Here is a 16,430-nt window from a genome sequence, read left to right as displayed (position 1 = left end):
CCAAAGATCCTCCTCTAAACTTCAGTACTGAACCTGGACCATCAGACTGTGGACACTGGTTCTGCAGACAGTGCATCACATCATACTGGGACCAGTCTGCTTCACCAGGACACTCCTCCTGTCCCCAGTGTGGAGAAAGATCCAGAACAAGCACTGGACTGCAGACAGCCAGTCTGAGCAGCACTGTACAAAGTAAGACTATATATCTGTCTGCTGATGTCTTCATGTCTGAACACACTACTTGTTGTTTTAATACATTTGTTATGTCACACATTAACCAATCAGAAAGCAGTTTGTTCTCTGTATGCATAGATGGAGATGGAGAAGTGTCAGACAGCAGCTTGAGACAAAACAGCACTTTAAACAACAGTCCACATTAGCTTTCCTGCTAACATCTCCTCCTCCTCTAACTGACAAACACACACCTCGTCCTGCAGATCCACTTGTTGAACAAGAGACCAAACAAACATCCAGTGAGGAAAAGTGCACTGCTAACATCTATTTTCAGGCTACAGCAGAAGCTAATTAGCTGCTCAGTTTAAGCACATTAAACAGCTTAGAAATGTAGCTGCTTCATTACAATACGTTCATTTAGCTGACGTTTGTATCCAAAGTGACTGAAAATAACTGATGGAACCATGTGGATACAAAATGAGTAGATCAAATGTATCAATTATGTTAAAATGGTTCAAGTGCTACAATTAGAAGCAATAAGAGATCCAGAGAGAGATTGTTTTTATGGACCAAGGTGCCGTCTGAACAGGAGAGTTTTCAATCTGAACAGGAGAGTTTTCAGTCTGAACAGGAGAGTTTTCAGTCTGAACAGCACCGTTTTCAGTCTGAAGTTGTGTCGAGTTTCTGCTGTTCTGATGTCACTGGGGGTTTGTGTCACTATTGTGGATCCAGGACATCAACCAGTCTGGATTTGGTTGAGCAGTAGCTGGTCCTCCCTTGTAGTGAGGGAATAACAAGCAGTTAGCAACAGCAGAGTGTAGTGGACGGGCTGAGGTGCAGGTGCTGGTCATTTACAGGGGCCAGCACCTGTTCCTTCCCCCATGAGAGGAGACATTCCCTGTCCTGAGGACCAGTCTGATGCCAGGAATCAGTTCACCTTCCTTCTTTTGCATGAAGCTGGCACACACCCGACCCCAACGCCTGTCCCTGCTGGTAGTCAGCCCACAGGGTGGCGTCTCCATGTAGTCAAAGACCAGCCACCAGATATTCACCAACGACCTCCACTCCCAGGTTTAGCTCCAGAAAGGTGCCCTGATTTCTCTTTCCTGGTTCAGGTGCTGCAGCACCTTTGTGGCTGATTCATAGAGGTTCTTTGAATCACTCTCAGTCTGGCCCCTCCTCTGGGGCTCATTAGCTTTGTGAGACCCTGCCAGGGGCTAATGCCCCCGACAACAGAGCTCTGAGGATCACAGGGACACACAAACCTCTCCACCACGTTCAGGTGGAAAGAAAGGAAAACAAAACAACAAACATATGTTTATACTGATGGTTTTTAATTTGTAATGAAAAGAACATTGACTGCTGATTGTCAAATTTTCTTTTTGTCTCCCACTTTTTTCTCTACTTTCAGTGAATGTTGGTCTGCAGGAGGTTTTCCATGAACATAAGAACATTCTGAGGAGGAGATGTGAATGTGTTACGGAAGGAAGTGATGAAACAGGAAGTGATGAAACAAGAAGTACAACCCTCCTTAACAAGATCTACACTGAGCTCTACATCACAGAGGGACAGAGTGAAGAGGTTAATACCCAACATGAGGTGAGGCAGCTTGAGACAGCTTCCAAGAAGAAGACCTTCAGTGAAACTCCAATCAGGTGCTGCGACATCTTTAAAGCCTCACCTGACCAACAGAGACGCATCAGAGTCGTTCTGACCAACGGCGTCGCTGGAGTTGGAAAAACTTTCTCGGTGCAGAAGTTCACTCTGGACTGGGCAGAGGGCTCCGAAAACCAAGATGTCAGTCTGCTGGTTCTGCTGTCGTTCAGGGAGCTGAACCTGATCAGAGATGAGCAGTACAGTCTTCTCAGGCTGCTCCATGTTTTCCATCCAACATTACAGAAGGTGACAGCAGAGAAGCTCGCTGTCTGTAAACTTCTCTTCATCTTTGACGGCCTGGATGAAAGCAGACTTTCACTGGATTTCAACAACCATGAGGTCGTGTCTGATGTCACACAGAAGTCATCAGTCAGCGTGCTGCTGACAAACCTCATCAAGGGGAAGCTGCTTCCCTCGGCTCTCGTCTGGATAACTTCCCGACCTGCAGCGGCCAATCAGATCCCTCCTTCATGTGTTGACAGGGTAACAGAAGTACGAGGCTTCACTGACGTCCAGAAGGAGGAGTACTTCAGGAGGAGGTTCAGTGATGAAGATCTGTCCGGCAGAATCATCTCACACATCAAGACCTCCGGGAGCCTCCACATCATGTGTCTGATCCCAGTCTTCTGCTGGATCACTGCTACAGTTCTGGACCACATGTTGACTACAGACCAGAGAGGAGAGCTGCCCAAGACCCTGACTGACATGTACTCACACTTCCTGCTGGTTCAGACAAAGAGAAAGAAGCAGAAGTACGATGATGAATGTGAGACGAGTCCACAGGAGCTGACGGAGGCTGACAGGGAAGTTCTTCTGAAGCTGGGGAGGCTGGCGTTTGAACATCTGGAGACAGGAAACATCATGTTCTACCAAGAAGACCTGGAGCGCTGTGGTCTTAATGTCACAGAGGCCTCGGTGTTCTCAGGAGTTTGTACAGAGATCTTCAGAAGAGAGAGTGTGATCTTCCAGAAAACAGTCTACTGCTTTGTTCATCTGAGCGTTCAGGAGTTTCTGGCTGCAGTCTACATGTTCCACTGTTACACTAACAGGAACACAAAGGTCCTGGAGGACTTCTTTGGGGACGAATATATTCATTCAACCCTGGATGAGTTCCTGAGGAGCACCATGGAGAAATCCCTTGAAAGTAAAAATGGCCACCTGGACCTGTTTGTTCGCTTCCTTCATGGCCTCTCTCTGCAGTCCAACCAGAGACTCTTGACAGGCCTGCTGGGTCAGACAGACAACAGTCCAGAAGTCATCCAGAGAGCCATCAACAGCCTGAAGGAGATGAACAGTGACTATATCTCTCCTGACAGAAGCATCAACATCTTCCACTGTCTGATTGAGATGAATGACCACTCAGTCCATCAGGAGATCCAAGAGTTCCTGAAGTCAGAGAACAGATCAGAGCAGGAACTGTCTGAGATCCACTGCTCAGCTCTGGCCTACATGCTGCAGATGTCAGAGGAGGTTCTGGATGAGTTGGACACAGATAACTATGACACATCAGACCAGGGAAAACAGAGACTGATTCCAGCTGTGAGGAACTGTAGAAGGGCTCGGTAAGTCCAGATGTGATTAACATTAAAAATCATGGTAAAGCTGATGCCTTCAGTATTAAGGACAAACACTTTACACACATGCATTATATAAAACCTCAACACGATACATGTTTTCCTGAACAAGTATGAAACCTGCTTATTGGATCAATTCTCATCACCAAGCTCAGAGATGAAATGACATGTAGTCGTCTACTTGTTTACTTTATTATTTACTTGCCAGGTGAACTCCACTTGAGACAAAGTTTTACCCATCAAATGATAATAACTCAATCTCTATTGATGTAGTTGAAGGCGTTGAATTAATCTAATGGGAGGTGAAAAGCAGATGGAGTGACAGAATAAAATGCATTAAAGAACAAAATGCACACAAACACATAACTGAGGTAAACACATACGAGTGCAGTTACAACCTACCTCGAATTAACATAAAGCTTCATGAATATAAATCAACTCAAATCTCACACGTTTACATTACAGTTAACTGCACACTTTTGTCCTGAACATCAATGTGCGGTTCATGTTGCTCAAGGGCACTCGGGGAGGTTCATTTATTTATTTATTTTCTTGATGTAAGACGTTTAAAAGCAGTTACAAAGAAACAGCAAAACAATGAAAGAGTCTCAAGAAAAAGCAAGTTTTTCCCTGACAGTAACAAATATAAATATAAAGACGACAGAATGAATAAAACAAACCAAAATCAAACATGAAGATAAAAACATCCACATCAGGGTTAAAAGCAGCTTTATTCAAGTGTATTTTGGGGGGTGATATAAAATGGGGCCCCGATTCAGCCCCTCTGATCTCCGCAGGCAGGGAAAGTCCCGGGCCTTGTCGACAGAAGGAGCTGAAGTTTCAAACTACAAACCTTGTGATCAATGACTGACCAGCTCAGGCTGACCAACTGACCACCTGACCTTTGTGATGCAAAATGTCCATTTATCCATCCATTTTCTTCTGCTTACCCGATGACAGTCGGGGACACCCAGACTTCCCTCTCCCCGGCCACTTCCTCTAGCTCTTCCAGGAGTATCCCAAGGTGTTCCAGGGCAAGCCGAGTGACATTGTCACTCCAGCATGTCCTGGGTCTTCCTCGGGGTCTCCTCCTTGTGGGGCATGCCAGGAACACCTCCTGAGGAAGGCGTCTAGGGGGCATCGGATACAGATGCCCGAGCCACCTCAGCTATCTCCTCTCGATGTGGAGGAGCAGCAAAGGGCATCCGACCCCGTACTCCTGGAGCACCTCCCACAGAATGCCACGAGGGACACAGTCGAATGCCTTCTCCAAGTCCACAAAACACATGTGGACTGGTTGGGCAAACTCCCATGAACCCTCAAGCACTCTGCGGAGGGTATAGAGCTGGTCCAGTGTTCCACGGCCAGGACAAAAAACGCATTGTTCCTCCTGAATCCGAGGTTCGACTATCGGCCAAATTCTCCTCTACAGTACCCTGGAATAGACTTTCCCAGGGAGGCTGAGGAGTGTGATCCCCCGATAGTTGGAACACACCCTCCGGTCCCCCTTTTTGAATAGAGGGACCACCATCCCGGTCTGCCAGTCCAGAAGCACTGTCGCCGACTACCACGCGATGCTGCAAAAACGTGTCAGCCAAGACAGCCCCACAACATCCAGAGACTTGAGGTACTCAGGGCGGATCTCATCCACCCCTGGCACTTTGCCACTCCGAACTACCTCAGTGACTTCAGCTTGAGTGATGAATGAATCAACCTCTGTGTCCCCAGCCTCGAAGTACTCCTTCCACCGCCCAATGATATCCCCAGTTGAGTTCAATAGCTCCCCACCTCCACGTAAACAGTGTTGGTGGAGGACTGCTTCCCCTTCCTAATGCGCCGGATGGTTCGCCAGAATTTCCTCGAGGCCAACCGGTAGTCCTCCTCCCTGGCCTTCCTGAACTTCCCAGACCCAAGCTTTTGCTTCCGTGACCGACCACGCTGCCGCACGCTTAGCCTGCCGGTACCCGTCAGCTGCCCCAGGAGTCCCCAGAGCCAACCAGGCTCGATAGGACTCCTTCTTCAGCTTGACAGCATCCCTTACTTCCAGAGTCCACCACCGGGTTCGGGGATTGCCGCCACGACAGGCACTGGAGACCTTATGGCCACAGCTTTGAACAGCCGCGTCAACAATGGAAGTGAAGAACATGGTCCATTCGGTCTCAATGTCCCCAGCCTCCCTCAGGATCTGGTCAAAGCTCTCCCGGAGGTGGGAGTTGAAGACCTCCCCGACAGAGGGTTCCACCAGGCGTTCCCAGCAGACCCTCACAATATGTTTGGGTCTGCCGAGTATGTCCAGCTTCCTCCCCTGCTAGCGGATCCAACTCACCACTAGATGATCAGTTGACAGCTCAGCCCCTCTCTTCACCTGAGTGTCCAAGCCCACACCAGCTCGTCGCCTCTCACCGCAGGCAACTCCAGAGTAGAAGAGAGTCAAGCCTCTCTCAAGAAGTTAGGTTCCAGAGCCCAGACTGTACGTGGAGGAAAGCCCAACTATCTCTAGCCAGTACCGCTCAACCGCCCGTATTAGCTCAGGCTCCTTTTTCCCCCCGCGAGGTGACATTCCATGTCCCCATGGCCAGGGTCACCATCCAGGGATTGGGTCGTCAAGGCCCCTGCCTACGACCACCACCCAAATCGCATGGCGCCAGCCCCTTCTAGACCCTCCTGCGGGTGGTGAACCTACTGGAGGGCGGGCCCATGTAGCTCTTTCGGGCTGTGCCCGGCCGGGTCCCGTAGGCAAAGACCCAGCCACCAGGCGCTTGCCTGCGAGCCCCAACCCTAGTCCTGGCTCCAGGGTGGGGCCCCTGTAACGCCATTCCGGGCAACGTGCACGTCCTTGTTTTAATCTCTATCATTAGGGGCATTAGAAACCGCTCTTAGTCTGACCCCTCACCTAGGACCTGTTTGCCTTGGGAGACCCTACCAGGGGCATTTAGCCCCGGACAACATAGCTCCTAGGATCATTCAGGTACTCAAACCCCTCCACCATGGTAAGGTGGCAGTTCAGAGGAGAAGTAATAGTAGTAGAGATGCAAAATATATGAATCTGTTTTCACAATAAAGTGTCACATTTTATTGTTTTAATGTTCTATTATCTGTCATCACAGATTTATCAACTGTGGACTCTTAGAGATTCACTGTGAAGTCGTGGCCTCAGCTCTGAAGTCCAACCCCTCCCATCTGACAGAGCTGGACCTGACTCACAACAACTACCTGAAGGATTCAGGAGTGAAGCTGCTGTGTTCTGGACTGGAGAGTCCAAACTGTCGACTGGAGACTCTGGGGTCAGTTCATGTGTTTCTGTGTCGATCTATAAAATTTAAATCCATAACAGAAGTTTTAAGTTTCCTTCAGTTCACTTGTTTTCTGGGTTTGTCTGAGCTCAAATCACAACAACTCAGTTTAAAGTTTGACAGTCTGAACAGTTTAACTCCTAATTATATATTATATCACATGTGTTTATGAGCTCTTAATTGGATAACAGTCTCTTTTTATTTCAGAGTTAAATGATTATTACGTACCTTGTTAATGTGTTCTTACTGTAGTTAAGTGCACTTAAAATGAGTTACATGACAACTATGTACCAATAAATGAACTTAAAATTATAATAGCCAGAAAAAATAAATGTAAGCATCCACAGTAAACACAAAATGTGGTTTTCTACTGACCTTGTTCAAAATTAAACTTTAACAAGTCAAACCAATGAATTCAGTGCAATGTTCCTTTATCCTTGTTTTGTTATTATTCACTGTCAATACACTTTTGTTCAAACACAAAAATGTTCTTTTAACCATGCTCTGCTATTGATCACTGCTAATGAACTTTACCAGAAAAGACCTTCATTAATATTAAACACAGCAAAAGAACTCTTATAGAAGCTTTAGTTGATACTTAATTACTTTGTGGGCCCACACACACCCAAACAAGCTGCAACCAGGGAACACAACAAAGAGAAATAAAACAAACGTCATGCTGCAGGCCTGGTGGAAGCTGGGGAGCGAAATAACAGGTGAGTTCTCACCGTAGTAGAGCTTCTTTCTCACTTGGTGGTCTCAGAGCTCAGCTGCTCTCACTCTCACAAACAGTCACCAAATCCAGATAGCAGTCTCAATTTCACTTTGACAGTGTGAACCTGCATCCTGTTGGGTTCAGGTGTTTGGTTTTTCATTTTCTAAATGTCTACATTCTAAACCTTCTTCAGCTTCTTCAGGCATTTGGATGCGGCTTTAATATGCCAATTCCCCGCCTCCATCTCAGTGTGAATCTCTCGGAGGCGGCGAGGGTTGAAATTTTGCGCCGGCGCTGATCCGCCTCTGGAGGTAGCATCAGGGCCGTATAATTGGAGAACCGAACCAGTATGAATGAAAAAGGCGGCAGCGCGGAGTCAATCTGACGGTCAGTTAACTACACAGATCCTTAACTCAACTAAAAAGAAATGTCCCACAAAGCAATGTTAAATGACCAAACAAAAGTAACCTAGTAACTGTAACTGTCTTTGGCAACTTATATGAGGAAAAAAATATCGCAGATATACATGGAGAAGCGTCCGTCTTCCCGCCTGTCCTACCGACTCTTCGTCACATTTCTGCCCGAAAAATAGCGTCTGTCACCGGCAAAAAACTTTAACTCACCGAGTGTTTATGATGAAAAAAAATCACTGAGAGGGTCAGCCCTCCCGACCGAGACTTCAGTGAACTTTCCCCCAGAAAACAGCCTCCATCCCGCGAGTGAGGGAGTCAGATTGACAGGGGGGACAACGGGGAAACATCTTGAAAACACACCAACGCCATCATCATGACGTGTACATCACGCCTCTTGAGGAGCCGCAGCGCCGGCTTCCTGTGTGAATTCACGGCAGTTTGTCTTTAAGGCGGAGATGCTTCACTCTGTGTGAATCACCATCGTCGGAGAATTGGCAAACCACCGCTCCGGCGTTTATGCATCTTCTCCTGTGTGAATGGGGCTACTAAATGATTTCAAGCAATAATGTTGTCTTTTAAACTTACATCATTTATTCTTTTTCCAGATTGGAGAAATGCTGGTTGTCAGAGATCAGCTGTGCTTCTCTGGCCTCAGCTCTGAAGTCCAACCCCTCCCATCTGAGAGAGCTGGAGCTGGGTGGAAACAAGCTGCAGGATTCAGGAGTGAAGCTTCTCTGTGCTGAACTGGAGAGTCCAACCTGTCTACTGGAGACTCTGAGGTCAGTTGAAAACTGGGCTCTATCTCACCTCCACTCAGCTCACCAATCACAGAGTGAGGAAGGTGTTTGTTTCAGCTATTCATTGTCTTGTAATATAATTTCAACATTTATTTATTTTGTTAATGTTTTGATGAGCACAAGTTAGTTAATTAGTTTGATTACAATATTAGTAGCATTGTTTATGTGATTTTTAATATTTGATTAGGCTTTTGTTTTAAAGGCACTGTACATTATATATATATATATATATATATATATATATATATATATATATATATATATATAATATATATATATATATATATATATATTATATATATATATATATATATATATATATGTATTATATATATGTATATATGTATATATATATATATATATAATATTAATATATCTATGTATGTATGTATATATATAATGTATGTATGTATATAATATATAGTAGTATATGATATATATAGATAATATATCTATATATATATATTATATATATATATAATATATATATAGATCTTTATAATCTTATATGTTATAATCTATATATATGATTAATATATATACTGATTATATTATATACTAGTATATGTATATGTATATATTGTATTAGATATATACTATTTGTATATCATATCTCTATATGTTCCCTATCTGTCCTATATATTATATATATTGTATATCTTTATAGATTACTATAATATATATATATATATATATATCTATATATATATATATATCTATATTAATATTCTATTCTATATGTATCCTATTATTCTATATATATGTGTGTATATATGTACAGTGGCCTTTTGATTTGGTGATAATGTTTTTATTGGACAAGGGGGCATTATTATTAGCAAATACAAAGGATAGCACTTTTGCCACCAGTGTCACTGCCATTGAAGAAGGAAATAAAAGCAACACTGATAATAGGATCAAGTCCTCTTCTGCCCAAAGCAAACTCACATGCTGTTTATTTTGCCGAGAAAATAATCACTCTTTGGATACATGCTATCACTTTAAGTTGAGGATGCAACAGGATAAGTTTCATAAAGGAAAATGGAATTTGTTTTGGCTGCTTAAAGGTTAGCCACACAAGCAAAGACTGTAGGAGTCGCTTGGATTGTAATGTGTGTCACCAGAAGCATCCATCAGTCCTTCACATCGAGCGAAAGGACATAAGAACAGGTTAGAAGTCAAATAAGTCATAAAGTTGTGCAAACATATGGATCCTGGAAATTAAGAAACTTTCTGTACTGTGAATTTGGCAAGGAGACTGGGTTTAAAGGGCAAACCAGCCAGCATCTTATTGAGAACCCTAACCATCATTGATCCGTGAACCGTTCGGCTCAATATCTTCGGTTCGGCACACACGCGATCCGCGGATTGATTTATGAAAAAAAAAAACAGCATGTTCATGTGAAACGCATGTTCAATCCACACACTTGTTGAGCGTGGTCATGGCGAGCGGAGGAACGGAGGAGCTTGAATGCCCCGCGTTATTTAAATCCCCAGTATTGGAGCATTTTGGCTTCCCTGTCAAATATAATGATGAGGGAAAGAGGTTAGTGGATAAAACCGTGACTATGTGTAGGCACTGTGGCACAAGAAAGCCATGTGACAGTGGAAACACATCAAGAATGGCCACAGATTTGAAGAGACATCACCCCGGTGTTTCACTGACAGGAGTGAAAATGTAGGATGCTATACAAGCGCTTATCACCGCGGCATTTACAAAGTTATGTTTATTTGTCTTTTTGTTTGTTTCTTTTTTTTGCTGATCCAAAAATGATCCGATCCGTGACTCTGATCCGTGAAACAATCCGAACCGTGAGTTTTTTGATCCGTCGCACCCCTAGTTAGCACCACTGTATTGTCTGGTTTGGAAGTGTCTGGTCTTGACACTAATGACTTTATTGAGCTGCCCAATGTTTTGACGCAAAAGATAATGCCAGTCTCAAAGTTGAATATTTCACATCAGGAGGATGTGGCAAAATGGTGTTACCTGACGACAAATATCAAGACAACAGAGCAACATCACAAATTAAGTAAAAAGGATAAAACCTCAAAAATGAATGAAACAAAGAAGAAACATGCTCACAAAGAGACTGAAACCTCAACCAAAATGAAGTAACCTGCCCACTAAAAGGTGAGCAAAAAACAGACAGCAAATCCTCAACTGGCATGGAGAAAGAATCGGAGAGTGAAAAGCCCACTGATGAGGAAAAGCAAGCGTGAAGAAGAGGAGTCTGCAACAAAAAAAGAGGTGGCGAATTTTGGCAAAGCTCCGTCAGATGCTTGGGTGGAAGGCGTCCGTCAAAAGACCCTTGGCTGCACAACATGAGTTTATATAGATGGAGCCTCTGGTGGAGCTGCAGAGTTTAAGAGGTGACATCACTACGTCTTTATTGAAGCAGCAGCACGTTGTCATTAATATTAATGAGAGCTCTGTTTCACTTTGTGTATTTGACAGTGTTGAACCTGCATCCTGTTGGGTTCAGGTGTTTGGAGTTTCATTTTCTAAACGTCTACATTCTAAACCGTTTTCAACCTGAACAAATTATTAAACACTAAATGATTTCAAACAGGAACATTGTCTTTTAAACTTACATCATTTATTCTTATTCAGATTGGAGGAGTGCAGTTTGTCAGAGATCAGCTGTGCTTCTCTGGCCTCAGCTCTGAAGTCCAACCCCTCCCATCTGAGAGAGCTGGACCTGAGTTACAACGAGCTGCAGGATTCAGGAGTGAAGCTTCTCTGTGCTGGACTGGAGAGTCCAAACTGTCGACTGGAGACTCTGAGGTCAGTTCATGTGTTTCTGTGTATCTATAAAATGTAATTAACTTACATTTGTTGCTTTCTCTCTTTTGCTCGACCACACATTCTCTACACACAGCACACACGTGTGGTTGTTCATCACAACAAGGAAACTAGCTTTACTTGAGAAAGGCTGCAGGCAGCGAGACAGAAGACTGCTGAAAAGGTAGAAAGTGAAATGTTACTTCAGAGCGTGGAGGACGAGACGACTCTGGCTGTTCCCAGTCACCAATCAGTGGTCTGCAGCATGTTAACTCCACCTTTTAGCATGGGATCAGTGAGCATCAGTGAAGCTAAAAGTGTTCATAGCTGTTTCAGACAGCCAAAGGTGGAGCCAAGAGCTGCAGGAGGCTTAACAGTGGTTTAAATATGGAGGTAACTCCTCACATGTTCTCTCCTGGAAGACATTGGAAGTGTTTCACTCAGTTCATATTTCAAAGTGACAGAAATAGTTGTGTAACAAATGAAAAAAGAGCTGAGAGAGAAGTTGAAACCTGGGCTCTATCTCACCTCCACTCAGCTCACCAATCACAGACTGAGGAAGGTGTTAATCTTTGTGTGTCAGGTCTGTAAAGTGACTCAAATTGTTGGACACAGACCCCCTAATGCAGAGGTTCTCAAATGGTAGGGCGCACCCCCCCCTGGGGGGGCACATTGAGGTGTCAGAGGGGACGTGAAGGTCTATTTCCACTGGATACTTGTCCGCTGCATTACGTCTCCGTCACGCCAGCGGAGCTGATAGGTTTCACTTTCACTTTAACCTATGTGTTAACTTCCACCAGGTACGCTGCGCTGCATGTCTGCTCCCTCCAGCTCCGGCAGTCCGGAGCCCTCCAGAACAGCTACGCAGGACTTTTATCCGGCGGATGCCGGAGCACGACGCAGCAATTCAGCTGAATTTTGCACCGAGCAGACAGGAAATAAAGCGTTGAAATAACAATATAACATCCGGTTACTTTTCAATATAAAACACTCCGTGTTGACACCTCTAAAAAGAGACAAACACAAGCTCCTCTGCTAATCTCTCGGTCGGGAACTATGCAGCAGGAAATATGACGATGCCTACATAGACCTTGGGTTTACCATGAAGACGGTTGGAAATGAGGAAAGACCTGTTTGTGTTTTATGCCTAAAAACTCTGGCAGGACAGCATGAAACCATTTTGATAATCAGGTGATTGTATGCAGAATGCTGCAACTCATACAGTGGTTTATACAGATAAATGAATAAATATCATCAGGTTCTCAATAGTATTTCAATTTGGGGGGGCGCGAAAAAATGTATGTCCTCTAGGGGGGCATGACAAAAAAATAATTGAGAACCACTGCCCTAATGTGACATCAGAAAGGTGTGGACCCCGCAGAGATTTAAATCTCTGAGAAGAAATTGTTGAATTTTTGAAAAAAGGAGGTTTGATGATGTTTAAGTCACGTTGGACAAAAGACACAAGTAATGTAATCTCTGATTCAACACACTGCACGTGTTGAATGTGTGAAACTCTGAAGACGAACTTTAATAACAATGAAATTATTACACTGCTGAAGTGTGACACAATTATTTCACACATACAGTTGTTGTTCTCACATGTTTAATCCATTTGAATATTTATTTTAAACTGTTGTTAATACTTTGAAAACATGATTCCAAACTGTTCAAATCTTAGTGTTCATGTCATCAGTTCTGAAGGGGATTTGACCTCATAGATTCTGTCCTGAATTACACTGAGCTTCTTGTTCTGCTTCATATTTAAAACGTATCTAATATAACATCAAAACTTCAACACTGTTTTAATCTCTATCAACCTCTTCAGCAGTGATCTGCACTTTTCCTTCTCGCTTCTGAAAATAAAAACACAAACGTTGTGTTTTCTTCTCTGTCAGACAACAACAAATATGTGCTTGTTCTAGGGATGTCCTGATCGGGTTTTTTTTTTTACCCTGATCCAATCCGAGTCCTTTAATATTTGGGATCTGCCGATACCGAGTCCCGATCCGATACTCAGCCTTAACTAATATTTTCCTGGATAATACAGTTGTATTAAGAAAAAAAGTACCCGCATTCCTTAATAGTTTTTTTTTTATTTTGTAGGTACCTCCATATCATCCACTGCTTTTTTCATATTCCTTACGTTGTCATGTAAAATGACGTGGACGCGTTGCGTGTCTATTTCACACGCGTTCAGCATCTCCTCGATTGCCTGTTTTACAAGCTCTGCTGTGTGAGACCCACCAAACTGGTGCACATACCGGCACTTTGTAACTCAAAAGTGGAGTAATGTAATGTAATGCAGAGATGGCAGGGCATACCGAGGATTCAAAAACTCCAGGTGACGAAGAAAACCCTGATCCTCTACCACCGAGATGAGCTGGTTATCCAGAGCGATTAATTTAATTACCTTCTTTGCAATATTTTTGGCCATGTCGCTGTCTCAAGGATATTTCTTTGTCCTTTTGAAAGTATCTGCGAGTGTTTGTTGCTTTTAGTGTCTTTGTCTTTGGATGGATGGATGGATGGATGGGAATGTGGCTCGAAATTCAATTATGTTAAAAACAGGAGCTTTAAATAGTAGAATCACTTGTTCAATCAGTTTCTGTGGGTTTTAATTTGGCTGCACAAAATTAGTTTGTATGTATGGAGTCTCTGGTGGAGCTGCAGAGTTTAAGAGGTGACATCACTACATCTTTATTGAAGCAGCAGCACGTTGTCATTAATATCAATGAGAGCTCTGTTTGACTTTGTGTATTTGACAGTGTTGAACCTGCATCCTGGGTTCAGGTGTTTGGAGTTTCATTCCCTAAATGTCTACATTCTAAACCTTCTTCAGCTCTGAACAGATTATTAAACACTGAATGATTTCAAGCAGGAACATTGTTTTAAACTTTCATTGTTTATTCTTTATTCAGTTTGGAGCAGTGCAGTTTGTCAGGGATCAGCTGTGCTTCTCTGGCCTCAGCTCTGAAGTCCAACCCCTCCCACCTGAGAGAGCTGGACCTGAGTCACAACGAGCTGGAGGATTCAGGAGTGAAGCTTCTCTCTGCTGAACTGGAGAGTCCAAACTGTCGACTGGAGACTCTGAGGTCAGACGCCCTTTCTTTTTTTTTTTAGAGTATATTTTTTTGGCCTTTATTAATAGAACAGCTGAAGGTACAACAGGAAACAGAATGAGAGAGAGGGGAAGTGACACGCGGCAAAGGGCCCAAGGCCGCCGCAGCGAGGACAAAGCCTCTGTACATGGGACGCCTGCTCTACCAACTGACCTAAACGGCGCCCCCAGACACCATTTTTAACTTCTGTGCTCAGATGCTATCATGTGAAAGTTGTGTTGACACTAAACTGCAGATATCAGGCTGATATTGTACTGATCCACACCTAGTATCTTAATGCTAAAGTCTGTTTTCTTCTTCTGTGGTTTAGTCCATTGACTGTGGCAGAGCAATGTTGAGCTGCACATTTGAAACACTGAATGATTTCAAACAGGAACGTTGTATTTTAAACTTACATCATTTTTCTTTATTCAGATTGGAGTACTGCAGTTTGTCAGAGATCAGCTGTGCTTCTTTGGCCTCAGCTCTGAAGTCCAACCCCTCCCATCTGAGAGAGCTGGAGCTGAGTTACAATAAGCTGCAGGATTCAGGAGTGAAGCTGCTGTCTGAACTTGTGGAGAGTCCAAACTGTCGACTGGAGACTCTGAGGTCAGTAGAGAGTTGGAGTTAGTCCATGCTGGTTTCAGCAGTATTGTGATAAACACAGTCAGTATCAAAGTAATGATCCAGCATTTCCTGCTTTCCTCAGTGAAGCTGTGAGAGGAGCCTTTGACAGGCTTCAGGATTGGACAGAAAGAGATAGAGGGGAAACAGTCAGCCAATCAGATGAGCCAGAAGCTTGTTCTGATCGTGTGTTTGAGTTTATGTGAAGACGACTGTTGTTGTGTTCATGTCTACAGGAAGTAAAGCTGGATCACAGCTGACAGCATCACAGGATGTGTAGAGACAGCTGTCCTCATCCATCAAACTGTTGTAGCATCAAATCTTTGTTCTCTCATTTCAACACTAAACAACTGATCAGTCCATCTGTGTCACAGCTCTCAGGTCTACGGTGGCCCTATAGGTCAAAACACAACAACATTCCACAAAACATCAAACTGTCACCAGAGACTTGGGTTCTGTCCAATAACAAACAAGAATGCCATCCCACCTTTTCCATAATCTGAAGTGTGGTTGTGTTTGGACCTTCAAGGCCACCGTACAGATCAGCCTGACCGAAGCCTGCAAATCACTGATTCTTATTTCAGACAACCATGGTTACATTTAGTAACCATGTGGTCTTCTCACAGACCAGAACCTCTGCTGAAGTCCAGTCACCACAGCTGATGTTGACTATTCAGTCTTTGTATGAACATGTAGGAGCATTAATATCAAATATTTATCTGTCCATCTGTCTTTTGTTATATCCAGATATGTTTAAAATAGACTCCATAGTTACATATTAGTAATATTTCAAAGTAGATGAAATATTCAGGTGTGACTGAGACTCTGGTTTTTAACAGCAGTGAATTATCATTGAAGTGTTTCTGCAGTCATGATGCGTTCAGGGACTCTGAGCAGTTTATTTCACTGTGTACTTGAGTGAAACCTGCAGAGTAAACACACTTGATGTGTCTGCAGGTCTGTGAGATTCACTTCAACACATTAGCATGAAGCTGAAAGGAAGCTGGCTACGCTACACAGCCGCTCCACTTGTGGTCTGAACAGGACTGAAGTCCTGCTGGTCTTTATATCACTGACTGACAGCTGATGGAGGGAGTCTCTGTAAACACTCATGTATCACTTCTGCTGTCTCTGATTCTCTCATCAGGTGGGACTGATCTCTGTCAGAGTGAGTGATGAGAAAGGTGGAGGTGTTGAGAGGATCAGCTGTGTCCTGATGATCCAGAGAGGTTGAAGCAGCACCATCAGCTGGTGGGTGGAGAGGCTCTGACTGGGCGGAGAGAAGAGCTTCATCCAGCAGTGAC

The 16,430-nt window shown here is 43.8% G+C and overlaps 1 protein-coding gene across 1 annotated transcript; it reads left to right on the top strand.

The window, feature by feature from the left end:
* The first annotated feature begins 3 nt into the window (after window positions 1-3).
* On the top strand, window positions 4-16,430 carry LOC115574095 (NACHT, LRR and PYD domains-containing protein 12-like). The gene is made up of 8 exons (XM_030405338.1): window positions 4-192; window positions 1,586-3,392; window positions 6,512-6,688; window positions 8,431-8,604; window positions 11,231-11,404; window positions 14,323-14,496; window positions 14,938-15,111; window positions 16,274-16,430. Coding segments are annotated over exons 1-8 (2,691 nt in total). The 5' UTR covers window positions 4-191; the 3' UTR covers window positions 16,284-16,430.

The sequence above is a fragment of the Sparus aurata genome, chromosome 22 (genome assembly GCF_900880675.1).
Source record: "Sparus aurata chromosome 22, fSpaAur1.1, whole genome shotgun sequence".
NCBI lineage: Eukaryota > Metazoa > Chordata > Actinopteri > Spariformes > Sparidae > Sparus > Sparus aurata.
The sequence above is the reverse complement of the archived record's forward strand: the minus strand, read 5'-3'. Positions and strand labels throughout refer to the sequence as shown.